Consider the following 14,920-nt stretch of genomic DNA (forward strand, 5'->3'; position numbering starts at 1 on the left):
GGTCTCAATATACTTATAACGGCTGCCCCACCCTTCAAACCGAAACGCATTATTGCTTCACGACAGAAAGAGGCAGGGTGGTGTACCAGTTTAAATTTACCACCAGTTTATTAGACTTTTTTTTTAACAATTAAAAATACTAATAAAAAAAGATTGAAGTTGAATCTTTCATTAATGTACCTAAGGATTAAGGGCTAAACAAAACCACAAAGTACTCAGACTGTCGCATATCGCCCTGAGAGATTTAATTCGGGGCAGCAAAAAAAGTATTTGATCGGGGGTATTACAAGATTTATAAATTAAATAAGTAATGATGTCATGAAATCCGGAGTGATCCCAACACAAGGACTTGTTCGAATTGAGCTGCTAGATGTTCCTATGAACCTTGGATCCAGTTGATCCAGTAACTTTGCGGTTCATGTGTATGAAGATACCGCGATGCTATTGGTATTAAAAAAAATTCAACAATTTTTAGACGATTTAGACTGTTACTAAAACCACGAACTATACATCGATTTATAAAGTGACTTAATATGGTATTTGTATATCCCCACATAACCGGAGACCCTAATTTGTAATTTATGAAGCGGGCTAAAAGTCCAGTTACTTGTGGCCTTAAACTGAATTAGACTGTCTATTTATTTTGATCTGACTGATCTTCATAATATTTGCGAAACAAAAATGATAATAATAGCATCGAGTTACATATCTCCATTCTATTTTTAATAGCCGAATTTCTTTTATAAGTGTCTAGGACCCCAAAGCCGTCGTATATAATATTAAGTTGTTTGTAATGAAAGAGCAATGAAAGTGTTTTCTATTGATTGGCAACTTTCTTGACACATTTGTAATTAATTTGTATTGTTATGAAACGAAAGTAAACACAATTATAAATAAAAATGATTAGTGAATTAAGGATATCGGTGTTGTTAATGCTTCTATTATCAGAAGCGTCTTCTTTACCTTACGACAGTAAGTTTTAATATTCACTTTTATAGGATTGTCAAAAACACATATAATTTCATTGTGATGCAAGTTAAATATTATGTACTGTTGACTCCTTACTACTAGTTTCCGTGCAGGAGCTGTTAAAAATGCGTATGTAAAGAGCTGTTTCTTTTAAAACAATTAAGGTTTTATGCAAATAATTTCGAGAGGTGAAAAACAACTTGGTTTAAGCGACATTTTTGCAACTTTACAAGAGAGCCATTCAGCATTTAAAATTTAGAAAAAAATACCATAACCGTGAAACTTCTGCAGCTATTTCAATGAAGTAAACTTAATTGAAGTTCAATGAAGTAAACTTAATTGAAGTTCAATGAAGTAAACTTAATTGAAGTTCAATGAAGTAAACTTAATTGAAGTTCAATTAAAAACATCAAACTGTTGATACTAATACCAAATAAAACTCTCCTTTAATTACACTGATAAATATAGCTTAAACCAAATAGTATTTCATCCTTTGATTTAGTATTTGAGGCAGTATTATCAAATTAGTATTTCACCCTTTGATTTAGTATTTGAGGCAGTATTATCAAATTAAATAACATAAAAATCTTTTTTAGTTCATTGGTTAGGCGGACCGACCACAATTGAAAGGGAAATACCATCTTCGAAAAAGGCTATCGACATCTACTGTTATACTGGTACAACAAAAAGTTTATTTGCACTCTGGCAAACTGTGAAAGTAAGTGTGTATTGTAACATACAGAGTCCCCTATTTTACTGTCCCATTGTATTATTATTTGCAGACAAGGCATCTTTTTGTTTTTTTTCATAAATAACCAAGATCTGAATTAATCTCATCTCAATGTCTATTTGTTAATGTGATTATGAATGTTCTTATTGCTTTATAAATACATTTAATTGCTTACTAAATTGTACAGAATTTTATTAATGTTGATTTTGAATTGCTTCTGCCATAGACGTATTGGTGAAATTATTTTAGATGGGTGGACGAGCTCACAGCCCATAGACATCTTGCTACAAACCTTGAGATATGAGTTCTTAGGTCTTTAGTTACAACGGGTGCCATGCCCTTCAAAACCGAAACGTTTTACTGTTTTTTTTTACAACCAGTAATTATGCAAGTTATAATTATGCAGGTTTGATTTAGAATACAGCATTGCTTTACGAAATTTTTGAATGATTGTATTATGACTATTATTTGTATATGAATAGTACCGTTTGTGTAAAATTTATTTGGTAAAATAAACTTTTGGGTTACAGTTTCAAATAAGAATTAAAAATGATGAATTTCGTCAATACCTTGGCTCAAATCCAGAAGATGTTTATAAAGAGTATACAAAAGATAGCTACGGTTGGTCTGTTGTTAATCCGTTCATTAAGAAATCACAGAAAACTGTTTCCATCAACTTGTTTGAGCCAACATGCATGGCCATTAACACTAAAGAAAGACATAGTATTGACCTGCTGGTGCAAAGTAAGTATAATATTCTTATTTCATCAAGAATTAATGCCCTGAAAATTGCAAGTTATCAAACTAAATAATATACTGGGATTGGTCTAGTGATTGATTTTTTTTTTATTGCTTAGATGGATGGACGAGCTCATAGCCCACCTGATGTTAAGTGGTTACTGGAGCCCATAGACATCTACAACGTAAATGCGCCACCCACCTCGAGATATAAGTTCTAAGGTCTCAGTATAGTTACAACGGCTACCCCACCCTTCGAACCGAAACGCATTAGTGCTTCACGGCGGAAATAGGCGGGGTGGTGGTACCTACCTGTGCGGACTAACAAGAGACCACCAGTAATTACGCGATTCATAATTTTGCGGGTGTGATTTTTCTTACACGATGTTATTCCTTCACCGTGGAAGTCAATCGTGAACATTTGTTGAGTACGTATTTCATTAGGAAAATTGGTACCCGACTGAGATTCTAACACCGTTGCATCGCTCAACACGAATGCACCGGACGTCTTATCCTTTAGGCCACGATGACTTCAAAATATTCAACCAGAATCATTGACAATTCCATATTTATATTCATTTAATGTAATAGTTGAACCTGGATAAGTGGGAGTTCAAAGGACTGCAATCTCTTTCTTGATAATGGAGGTTTTTGACTAACCTGAGTTTCTAAATGGTTCAAACTGCTTTAGAGGACTTATTGTGAAATTCAGAGAAATTAAAAATAAATTAATATATATAAAAATAAATTAATAAATAATTGCAGTTGTTTATAAAATTCCAGATAAGTAGTGGTCTCAGTTATAGAGGCCTATGCACAAATGGAAAAAAAAGAATCCATGACTCTTTTATAAAAGTGTCAGAGGCAGAAAATTACAGAACCAGGCTCTTCTTCTCACTAAAAAGAGTTTTATCAATCACCCAGCTCTCACTTACTTAAGTTAGAGTGTACTTATTTTTTGATTAATTAATTTTTCAGTTTTATCCAAATGACTAGTTGAACATTTACAAAGAATTAATGGTAACTTAAGTAATTTTTAGCAATGGTTAAGAATTGATACAAAAGCTGTAATTGCAAATTTTTATTGATATTTAAAAAAAACTCGACTGTATATCTCATAAAACTGTCTTAGTATTAAAATAACGTTTATTTTTGTAAAATAAATAAATGTGCATACATAGTCATGTCTTAATTAAAGCAGTTGAGTGACTATTGACTGACTGATATACCCAGATGTTCCAAATGTGTCAATGTTTAATCCTCAAAGTATTAATATACATGCATTTCATATGTTGTACAACGTTGTTAAAATGGTTCAAAAACTTCAATGAATGTTTTACTAGAATCAATTAGGTACATAATATATCTTTGTTCCTAATAAACGATGTCACTATTTATTCTAAAAGGGGTGGATCTATGGCGCGTCATACTAATGGCTGCTGGCATAGCACTCATCTTCTCTTCAAAGTCTCTGAGCGGTAACCCCGTGTTCTTCTACTTGTGTGGGATCTTCATTGGCGTCTTTGCATCATTTATGGTTTTAATGTATTACATCAGCAAAATGCTGCCTAAGGTATGACTGGTTTTTTATATGTTTTTTATTTTTATTGCCCGAGCATGCACGAGTATACGGCATAACTGATGGTAAGTGGTTACTGTCGCTCATGGACGTCATCAATGCCAGGGGCACAGCCAAGCTGCTGCCTACCATTTAATACTCTTCACAAGCCTCGTTTCAAGAAGGACATGTCATAGCGCTCGGGAAACATCGTGGAGGGGAGCTCATTCCAAAGCCGGATGGTACGTGGCAAAAATGATCTCTGGAAACGCACTGGATGAACGCAGTTAGGGTCCTACCGCACTAAACGACTACGACTCCTCTGCACTCTTACACCCGACGTCCGATAAAGCTATCAATGAGCCAATGAGCTCATTGATACAAATTGTACTAAACATTACAGATTAATTTATTTGTCTTACAGCGCACATTAACTTATGGCCTCCTCATTGGTGGCTGGACTGTTGGTGTGTATCTATTCCAACAAATGTGGGAGAACATTCAAACATTAGCTGTGGATCACCGGAATTATGTGATCTGGTACACGTTGGCAGTCAGCTTCATCAGTTTCTTAGTTTGCTACAGGATAGGTCCACCGAGGAATCAACGAAGCAAGAACATTGTAATGTGGACAATACAGGTTAGTGAACAATGCAAAAGTTCAACATTAGCAATGCCATAGAATTTTTTCTATATTTAATTGACTAAAGTATAAAAAATGCATTCAACAAAAAGAAAAAAAAGGACAAACAAAACATTTATGGTCACGTCCAAGATACCAATTCGGATACTATTGACAATGGCAATGAATTGCTGACTAAAAACGAGATCCCACCTGAAGCCTAAATAAGTTTTCTTGTTATATTTAAACCCGCAATGTAACGCAAAACAAAAGAATCGCTCCTTTACCCGCCTTTTTTTTTTATTGCCCTCGTAGGCAGATGAGCATACGGCCCACCTGATGGTGAGTGGTTACCGTCGCCCATGGACTTCAGCAATGCCAGGGGCACAGCTAAGCCGCTGCCTACCGCTAACAGCTAAGCTGCTCTCCAGAGAACACTAATGATTAGGAGTTTTCAATGCTATGATGTAAATCATCAGCAGTACCAACTTTGTTCGGTCGGGACTCCTCAACCGTAGTCAATGATTTATAAAGGAGTGTCTGATGTGTCTCATACAATGAACTCTATAGCTAAACACAATAGGTACAACATCTGCGATTCCCTGTCGTGAAACGCGGAGCCTTGTTTGTTTTACAATACATTGCTGCAAATGTTTGCAGTGCGTCGGAGTGCTGATGATATTCTTTAGCAGCGAGTACCAGGAAGCTTCAGCGGCCATCATCATAGCTTCGATGATCATTAAGTATTTCCCGGAGTCGTGGGTATACAGAATACGAGGATATTGGTAAGTCTGTAAACAACTGACATGAAGTCAAGCATTTTTTGAAGCTTTGCTTTGCTGTAGCATTTAGCACTGCGAGACGCACAGTATTTGTAATAAATACACTATGACATTTATAATATTTTATATTACATTCATAAATACACTATGACATTTATAATATTTTGTGTTAGATTCAATATTGACTTTGAATATTATTGTCTCACTTTTGTTGCTCGTGCGATTCGGTTCGCGTGCTCTCTACAACCAACACAAAGCAATGCTCGCGTTTCCGAGAAATTTTCGAACAAAAAATTTTTAACAAAAAAAAAGTTATGCTGGCCACTCTGGCCGTCAGGCATTCATTCGCAAACTTAGCGGCTGTGCAAATTGGTTCGGTACTCAGTTTGCGAACCCGTTTGCGCTTCCTCCTACACTTGTTTACGAATTTCGCACGAATTTCTCTTTTTTTTTAATTCGTCAATAGAACATTGAAAAGAAAAAGAGTTTTTAATTATTTCCCTGGCGTCATTAACGGCCATTCTGTTATTATCGGATTTCTTTTGAGGGTCCCATATGGTTGATTCATTTTGCAGGAGTTCAATGAACTCCATCACCTTGGTGTTGTTCCGATCCATGATGAAGGTACGCTACACAGTAGACGTCATGAACTATGAAAATGGCGAAACGTCCGTTACCTTCGCAATCGTGGGCACAACTCGTCACACGAATGTATGGGAGGCTACGCGAAGGATCGCGGTTCGCGCGCTTTGATGTCCGTTAAAACCGAAAACTTTGCATAATCATTTGCAAAAGTCGTCCTACACTTGCGGATTTGCGTATTCGTGCGAATGTGAGTGACCGGTATTAGTGTACGTACACGAACGGACGCGATCTGTTCGTTGTGGGCGCGACCGTTGTTTGCGGATGCAGTACAGTAAGGCGGGGTTCCAGGCGCAGCAAGTTCCCCCCGGCGCGGCGCCTGCTCACCAGCGAGGAGTACTACGAGCAGGGAGCGCGCGAGACGCGGCGCGCGCTGGCGGCGCTGCGGGAGCACTGCGCCAGCCCCGACTGCGCGCAGTGGGCCGTCATGCTCAAACTTAACGACTCCAAGAGGTCGGCCTTATTAACTAATCTCTACTTAAACCATTTACACATACCGGACACTGCATAAAGATTCAAAAATATATAAAATCGCTTAGAAGTCGTCGTGGCCTAAAGGATAAGACGTCCGGTGCATTCGTGTTGAAGCGATGTACCCGGTGTTCGAATCCCGCAGGCGGGTACCAATTTTTCTAATGAAATACGCACTCAACAAATGTTCACGATTGTCTTCCATGGTAAAGTAATAACATTGGGTAATAAAAATCAAACCCGCAAAATTCTATTTTGCGTAATTACTGGTGGTAGGACCTCTTGTGAGTTCGCGCGGGTAGGTACAACTACCCTGCTTATTTCTGCCGTAAATAAATGATCGGTTTTGGTTTGAAGGGTGGGTCAGCCGTTGTAACTATACTTGAGACCTTAGAACTTATATCTCAAGGTGGGTGGCGCATTTACGTTGAAGATGTCTATGGGCTCCAGTAACCACTTAACATCAGATGGGCTGTGAACTCGTCCACCCATCTAAGCTACAAAAAAAGAGAATTGTTGCAACACAACGGCCCCACGCGCACCTCCACTACTGTCCGCTGACTCTGTTTTCAGATTCGCAAGTTTCGTGGAGGGGAATTCGCACCTCAGCGACGACGAGATCCTGGACTACGAGTCCTACGCGTTCTCCCTGGACCGGAGCCGCAAGCCCAGCTCGCACTCCACCAGGAACCAGCTCGAGATATCTGACGACGACGACCTCACCGACAGCGACGACGACTCCGCGTAGCCGAGCCGAGCCAGCAGGGGGCCGACACACACATCTACCTGGTCTGAAGCAGTCGCCGGGGCACGCAGGCGTCAAGGCTGCCATCGATTTTGAGAAGTACACAGACGAGCTTGCGACCTGGGCTACACAAGTGCGGGTCCAGCTATCCTACCCTTTAACACAGAACCCACCCCGGAGACGGCAGGACTGGGACAGGATACTGGTGTACGGGCGCACCCGGAGGCGAGGCCGCCTTGTCACTCTTCGGATTCTAGCCAGTTCGGACTGTTATTACATGAGATCCTCTATTGATGAACTTTCAAATCTAATTATTAGTTTTTGTAAATACCGCAAAAAGTTCCAGGAGTCAATGACCTCTCCCAATGTTCTGTTTAAATGTTAATTATACACATTGATGTGCAGAACCACCAGTCTGCACCCCGCTATAGTATCGAGCGGGCTCAGTTTGCGCTACATTGCTCTGTCGGCTATTTCCCTAAGCATATGCGGCAAGAACTTGTGCAGCAATGGAAGCTTTAGTTTTGTCGTCCATTATATAATCAACGTGAATCTGTACACGGCTGCCCACACATAACAATACGTGTATCATCGTATGTTATGTATAGTCTGTGCAGGTATCGGAGTCCATGGACTACATTGTGGACGGCGCCACTGAATTAGACGATTTCAGTTCTAAGTATAGTATTAACTACTATGAACACTAATTAATGTTATTATATTAAACTCACCATAATTGTTTCGAAAGACTAATGTTAAAAAATATCAATTGTACGAACGAATTAAAATAAAAAAACTCAGATTGTTTAGTAATTTAACTTTATTAAAATAAATAACTAATTTGTCAGTGATATATTTTAATATAATATATGAGTATTTTTTTGTATTAATGCACAGAACTGGAATTGTCAAATTTTTTGTTAATATTAGTAGTATTGATTTCACTCAAGCGTTACACTATGAAAGTTTAAACTATATAAACGACATGCTATTCATAGTATACAAATAGAACAGTCTAATTTTATTTTGATTAGTTAATAAATTAGCATTGCACATTACAGGTGTGTCGTAGCACCAATTCTGAAGTATTTAGCCACTTGTTCTCAGCGGTTCAGTGAATAAAGGCAGGTACAGGTGTGTCGGTCCGGGCCGGGCTCCCCGTGTGTCAGACTATGAGACTTATTAATCTTCATTATTTCGCTGTGAATTTTGATTTTAACAAAGTTCACTCTGTCCATTTCTGATGAATTTTGAATGTTGAATACTAGTTCCTAGTTATTTTTGTACGAGTTACATTTGTTTGTGAATAAAATGATTTAATTAAAAGGTTTTTTTTATTTTGGAAATCTATATAATATGTAATTTATTTAATAATTCTATATTATCGGGAAGAGTTCAGTTTTCAAACCACTATCACACGAATCCTGCGGGGAGTAAGTACCCTTTTATAATGTTTTATTGCTTAGGTTCACCTCGTTCAGGCTCGTTCACCCGAGCTCACGACCCACCTGATGTATAGTGGTTACCGAGGCCTATAGACATCTACAACGTAAATGCCGCCACCTACCTTGAGATATGAGTTCTAAGGTCTTAAGTATAGTTAGAATGGCTGCCACACCCTACAAACCGAAACGCATTACTGCTTCACGGCAGAAATAAATAGAGTAGTGGTATCTACTCGTGCGGACTCACAAGACGTCCTACCACCAGTAGTCAGCGGTAGGCAGCGGCTTAGTTGCGTGCAAGGGATTACCCTTCATTAGAAAATAAAGATAGAATTTGCATGCAGAAGCATTGTGCACGTACTCGTCGCATCTTGTTAGGAAGCGTTAGTAGTCCCGCGGCGGGGGCGGGGGGTTGGGGGCGGGGGTTAGGCGGCGCGACTCGCCTTCTTGCTCTTGTCGACGGTCTGCGGCGGCGGCGGCGGCTTGGCCGACATGTGGCGGCTGTACAGGCTGCAACAGATCATTGCCTTTCATTATCGTGCTAAAGCTTTTGAGGTGTCGACTGTGCCGGCTGAAGATAGCTTAATCATGCATGTGTAGTAAGATTGCAAGGTATTCAGCCATTATGAAGTAGGACAGTCGCACATAACTCTTCAACCGATACAGTCGAACTATATATCGTATAGGAACCTCGTAAATCAGTGTAGAGCAAGTGTACCGTATCGAACAATAAATAAATAGTGTATATTTTAACTCGCCCTTGTTTGATCTTACTCTGACATACAAAATAGGTTGGCCAGAAGCATATCCTGTGAAAGATCGACAAGTTTGTTTTTTGATTTGATTGAATTGAAAATTTCTTGCTGAGTCAAGTGAGTCAGACAACTAAAAACATTATCCGAGACAAGGAGAGGGCGGGTCGCACTCACACTTTGTAGGTCTCTGAGCGCAGATAGTCCAGCACGTGGGACGGCCCCAGCTTGAGCTGGTCTTCGATGGGCGGAACCCAGAAGTTACCTTCCAGCCTCAGCACTGACTTGTTGCTGGCGAGGTCCAATGTTCCTGAAATAATACATTTAATCTCACAACCCGACCTTATCTTAAGGGGTTACTATTCATATATAACGCCCTGTCCATACATAATACAGTTTCATTTCCCAACAGGTGAAATTGCAAAAATGTCGCTTAAAGCAAACAGCCTTTTATCCCTCGAATTGTTGTAACGGCATAAGTTCGTACTGGTGCGAGCTCGCCACTCGCCCCGCCGCGCCAACTGCGAGACATTGCGTTGTCCTTACTGTGCGCGCGGAAATAGTAGGCGACGCCTTAGGTATATGAGCGGGGGACGGAGGGGCGGGGGCGCTTGTTGTCTTTACTCATGTGAAATTTGATACTATAAGGACGAAATAAACTTACAAGATGATTCTGAATCAAGTTCAGAGAGTTAAGAATCAAGTTATTCAGAGGATAATTATGTCAGAGTAACTTCATATACTTAATTCGTTTTTGGTTTATTTTACTATTAATAACAATATAATTAGATAGGTACACTATAAACTTCGAAAAATTCATTTGTTTTTTATTTATTTATTATTTATTTTATTCATTTATTTATTTTATTTAGTCATCACTATCTAATCTCATTTGCGTTACGATTGTTACGAGCAGTAGGCAACCTGCCCCCTCACCCCTGTCACCACCAACTAGTTCCGCGTTCACTACATATTGTTCCTGATATCGTTTTCTCGCATTAAAATTGTTTAATCTCAAAACTTACTAATTTTACAGGTTTAACATGTGATATTTTTAATATTAATCATCTTTGCAACATTTACTTTTTATTTTTTACCAATTACATTATCTGTTTATTAAAGTAAGATAAAATTATGTATATTTTTTTTTATTGCCTTTGTAGGCAGACGAGCATACGGCCCACCTGATGGTAAGTGGTCACCGTCGCTCATGGACGTCAGCAATGCCAGGGGCAGAGCCAAGCCGCTGCCTACCATAAAACTTACTTTGGTAATAGAAAACATAGTAGTAGGTAAACTAAAAAAAAAACGAAACTACCCTCTTTTAACAGTACCTATTTATGAGAAAAATACTGGTAATACCAAATGATTCCGCATATTAAACTCAATTTCAAATATTTTAGGAAATTGTACACTTTTAATGCGAAAAGACGAATTATGCGTCATCGTTTTCCGAGTCGGCACACAGAGAGACACGGAGGACCGCATTATATGGAAAGCATTGGGGAAGGCCTATGTCCAGCAGTGGGCAGATAATCTTACTGGTGGTAGGACCTCTTGTGAGTCCGCGCGGGTGGGTACCACCGCCCTGCCTGTTTCTGCCGTGAAGCAGTAATGCGTTTCGAATTGAAGGGTGGGACAGCCGTTGTAACTATACTTGAGATCTTACAACTTATATCTCAAGGTGGGTGGCGCATTTACGTCGCAGATGTCTATGGGCTCCAGTAACCACTTAACACCAAGTGGGCTGTGAGCTCGTCCACCCATCTAAGCAATAAAAAAAATAAAAGATAAAGGCTGATGATGATAATGATGATGATGATGATGATGATGAGAGAGAGAGAGAGAGCGGCACGCACCGATCTCCGGCGGCAGCACGACGAGGCGGTTCCCCTGCAGGTGCAGCTCGCGGAGGCGCGCCAGCTGCCCCAGCTCCCGGGGAACTTCGATCAGGTCGTTCTCGCGCATCGACAACTGCACATTAATGTTATCATTACAACAGAACTGCCGGACGACCTGGGAGCGGTAGGATCTGAGCTCCCATTATCAACTTTGAAGAAAAGGTCGAAGCTATTTATGATTACTTTAATAACTAAGTTAATTATGATTACTGAACCATTGTATTCAATTTTTTCTTGTATTCTGATTCCTTTCCACGTGAATACATCGTGAGGCGTGCAAGAGGGTAAGTACATGTACTTTGTATGTGTTAATAAATTATTGAATATCTTGGGCTAACCACATTAAACATACTATATCTAACCATTCAGATTTTTTTATCAAGACTAAAATAAATAGTAATAATTCGATATTTGCGTTATTATGACACAGAAAGGAAATTTATATCAAAAACATATTTTAACGTGTTTCCTGTTTGTGTATGGAAACGACCGGATTGGTTTACAACTATTAGCTAGATATATAAAGAATCCTAGATGAGTCGATTTGTAAACTAAAACAGCTTCTATTAATTCCTTCACTAAATATAGCACTCTTAAGAAAATTCTCTTGAAACATAACAATAAAAAACAAGATTTGGTCTTATATTAAAAATAGATATTTTTAAGACAATCTATTTTCATACAATGATATCCCCCAATTGTGTATTTTTCATTACCAACTTCTTCAATAACATTGTTTTTTCCATAATTAATCGCTGCTCGCCTCGAAGGGCTAATTCAGCTATGTACGTTTTGGCACATGAGCTCATCAGGCTCAACCGAACTTGTTAATACTTGTATCGAAATTGTGACTGTCTGTGAAGATCCGGCGAAAACTTAGCAGATTGTGTCTATAGGTTAAGTTACAAGTGGAACTTTTCAAGAAGTTTAACTAGAACTAAAACACTAATTGGATCGGAAGGATCTGACACGCTTAGGGCGACGAAAGCTGTGCATTGTGCCATCGTCTGTGTAGTATATATCAGCATGCTGCTTGGATGCAATTTCCGCTTATAGTTTAGATATTATAGGTAGCAGACTCAAATATCTCAGGTCTGTAAGAGGTTATTTAATGGAGTGGTCTATAAAGCTCACTAATCATGGGTAAATTAAAAGTTTGACTAATGATTAAAAGAATGCTTACAATTTGTAGATTCTTCAAATTTCCAATTTCAGGTGGTAGAAATTCAAAATCATTGTCACCCAAATACAAAGCACGGAGACTGTCTGTGAATAGTGAATTAAAAGTACTATTTAGTCAATCATCATGATTGGTGGTGAGATGTATGTAATTGTATAGTAAACTTTTGATGTATATCTATGGAATTGCAGGTATCAAATCACATTTGATACTAGGTGGAGCCAATTATCTACCATACAAATTTTGACCTACATCTACATCCATTATTGCTATCAACATCAAAAAAGATTCACACTATAGCCTTTGTACTTAGAGATAAAGTGTTCAATAGTTGTTCCAGAGACGAATATTCAACTGGGTGAGAAAACCAATAGAGTTAGTGATTTTAAATGATTTTAAATAACTTACCCATAATAAAGAAGTTCCCAGGTAATACTTTTTCATTCAAATTATTGTATGTTAGATCCAATATCTCTAGCACAGGGAAGGAACCAAAGCCTCTTGGCAAGTTATACAGTTTGTTTAATGAAACATTGAGGATCCTTAACTTGGGTAGTGATGATAAGCTGACTGGAAGCTCTTGAATGTTGTTATTGGCCAAGTTTAGAATTTCTAAGTTGCTCAAGTTGGCTAGTGCAGCAGGCACTACAGAGATTTTGTTGTGGCTTAGGGACAGACGAGTGATGTTCTCCAGAGAAACTGTAAAAGATAATAGATTTGGGTAGATTTTTATTTGAATTTAATATTTGCATACAAAGTCATCACAGAAATAGTTTTCTCATTGTATACTTTGGGCTACATAACTTTTTTCTTATCATACATTGATCTGTAAGCACAAGTTCGGACACACATGGAATACTGCTCACATCTCTGGTCAAACCATCTGTTTCTATACAAAAGAGGGCCATGTTGTTGATAATATTATTCACATAGACAATTTGTAGTCTTTGGGTTTACAGAAGGAATTCCCTCTAAAGTAAATTGTCTTAAACAAGTAAATTGTCTCTGTTTTTTGTACTGTATGCTCCTTGGAAAGTGCTCTAAGAATTTGTTCATTTACTTTTTACTATTGTATTGCCCACCACAAGAACACAATTCAAATATACTATGTGGTACCACTGCATTCATCCACAATGCATTACCAGACATATTTCCTGCTATTTTGTATCCAGCTTTAGAATAAATTATCCTCCACCATTTTTCCCTTCCTTCCTGTTCTACTTCAAATGAGGTTTGTGGAGTGCTCAATAGTATGGACCAGTATGGCTGTTGCCCTATAATTACTGAGCACATGCACAACAGTGACTAATTGCCTTTAGGTGGGCCCTATGCACAAATCTTCTAATATTAAATGGTTAATAAGCACATAAGACACTAAGATGTTTGTTTCCTTCAGATAAAGCACTGCAATGTTATTCTTTTATTTCTATTTCTTCATCAGTACATTCAATCACATAGTTTCTTGAAACCCATAACTGAGTAGACTGATGGTTCTAATGTAGTGTGGAACTTGCAAACATTTTTCAATATTTCATGGCTTATTTTAAGCGTAAGTTTGATCCTGTTCCGTCTTAAGGCGTAGGAGTTTCATTTTGAATTATAGGTCTGCAGTGATGTCATATTTTAATTAGTACTTCAATTTTTTACCTTATATTACATATTATTATGTTTAATATAATGTTAACATTGGAGAATTTACATCCAAATGAGGTTTAAATTAATATTTCATGTTTGTTGTCTTCAAAATATTTATTATAGATGAGTTGCAACGGTTATGTAGGCGAATACACTTATTGTAAGAATACTTCAGTTATTTATTAGTTTTTAAAATTAGCTAACTGTAGAATAAATTAAAATTCGAAAGTATACATTAAGCTTAGGTTTCGATCTAAGCTTTTTTATTGAAACATAGATGTAAAAATTGAAACGAACTAAAAATATTTAGTTAAAAAAAAAAGATACAAAACAGGTTTTATTTGACACTCACATAAGCCTGGAATCTCTTCGAGACTAGATATTCCTTTGTCGACTAAATCGATTTCCGGATTATTTATTTCTTTGGCTTCTTCAATAACTTTTTTAGCTTTCGACATCTTGCCTGTGTTTGGAATACAAGATACTGGGGGTTGATGACTCATTATCAAACAGATGGTTTTCCTACGCCCAAACAACAATCGCGTTTCAAACCTTAAAATTAACATTGTTAAGCATCAACCTTCAAATCCTGTTTTTTTTTTATTTACCATAATATTTTCTATTTGACCGGGTATTACTTGTCTAATATATTTATATATCGTAGTCTGTTAAATATCCCGATAGACTGTTAGAATATCACTACAAAAAGATGAAAAATATTGAAAAATCAATCACTACTTTCTTCTTTTA

The 14,920-nt window shown here is 37.9% G+C and overlaps 2 protein-coding genes across 5 annotated transcripts; one reads left to right on the forward strand and one right to left on the reverse strand.

The window, feature by feature from the left end:
• The first annotated feature begins 605 nt into the window (after positions 1 to 605).
• On the forward strand, positions 606 to 8,583 carry LOC101736352 (nuclear envelope integral membrane protein). Its single transcript, XM_004922844.4, has 8 exons — positions 606 to 972; positions 1,566 to 1,687; positions 2,230 to 2,443; positions 3,844 to 4,010; positions 4,420 to 4,635; positions 5,278 to 5,402; positions 6,333 to 6,494; positions 7,086 to 8,583. Exons 1-8 carry the CDS (start codon positions 900 to 902, stop codon positions 7,258 to 7,260), a joined length of 1,254 nt encoding a protein of 417 aa, XP_004922901.1. The 5' UTR covers positions 606 to 899; the 3' UTR covers positions 7,261 to 8,583.
• LOC101735956 (ras suppressor protein 1) lies at positions 8,060 to 14,720 on the reverse strand. Of its 4 annotated transcripts, none has more exons than XR_005244995.2 (7): positions 14,523 to 14,720; positions 12,944 to 13,234; positions 12,539 to 12,621; positions 11,314 to 11,428; positions 9,632 to 9,764; positions 9,064 to 9,212; positions 8,060 to 8,457 (listed from the first exon to the last, which is right to left on the reverse strand). XR_005244995.2 is itself a non-coding variant. In XM_062669998.1 (7 exons), exons 2-7 carry the CDS (start codon positions 13,826 to 13,828, stop codon positions 9,128 to 9,130), a joined length of 858 nt encoding a protein of 285 aa, XP_062525982.1. In that variant the 5' UTR covers positions 13,829 to 14,140; positions 14,235 to 14,669; the 3' UTR covers positions 8,060 to 9,127. The 4 variants fall into 4 exon arrangements, 2 of the variants coding, with proteins under 2 accessions (XP_062525982.1, XP_037868691.1); XR_005244996.2 differs by lacking the exon at positions 14,523 to 14,720 and adding an exon at positions 13,678 to 14,135; XM_062669998.1 differs by adding an exon at positions 13,678 to 14,140 and having other exon boundaries at positions 8,060 to 9,212; positions 14,235 to 14,669.
• Between the last annotated feature and the right edge of the window lie 200 nt (positions 14,721 to 14,920).

The sequence above is a fragment of the Bombyx mori genome, chromosome 9, assembly GCF_030269925.1.
Source record: "Bombyx mori chromosome 9, ASM3026992v2".
NCBI lineage: Eukaryota > Metazoa > Arthropoda > Insecta > Lepidoptera > Bombycidae > Bombyx > Bombyx mori.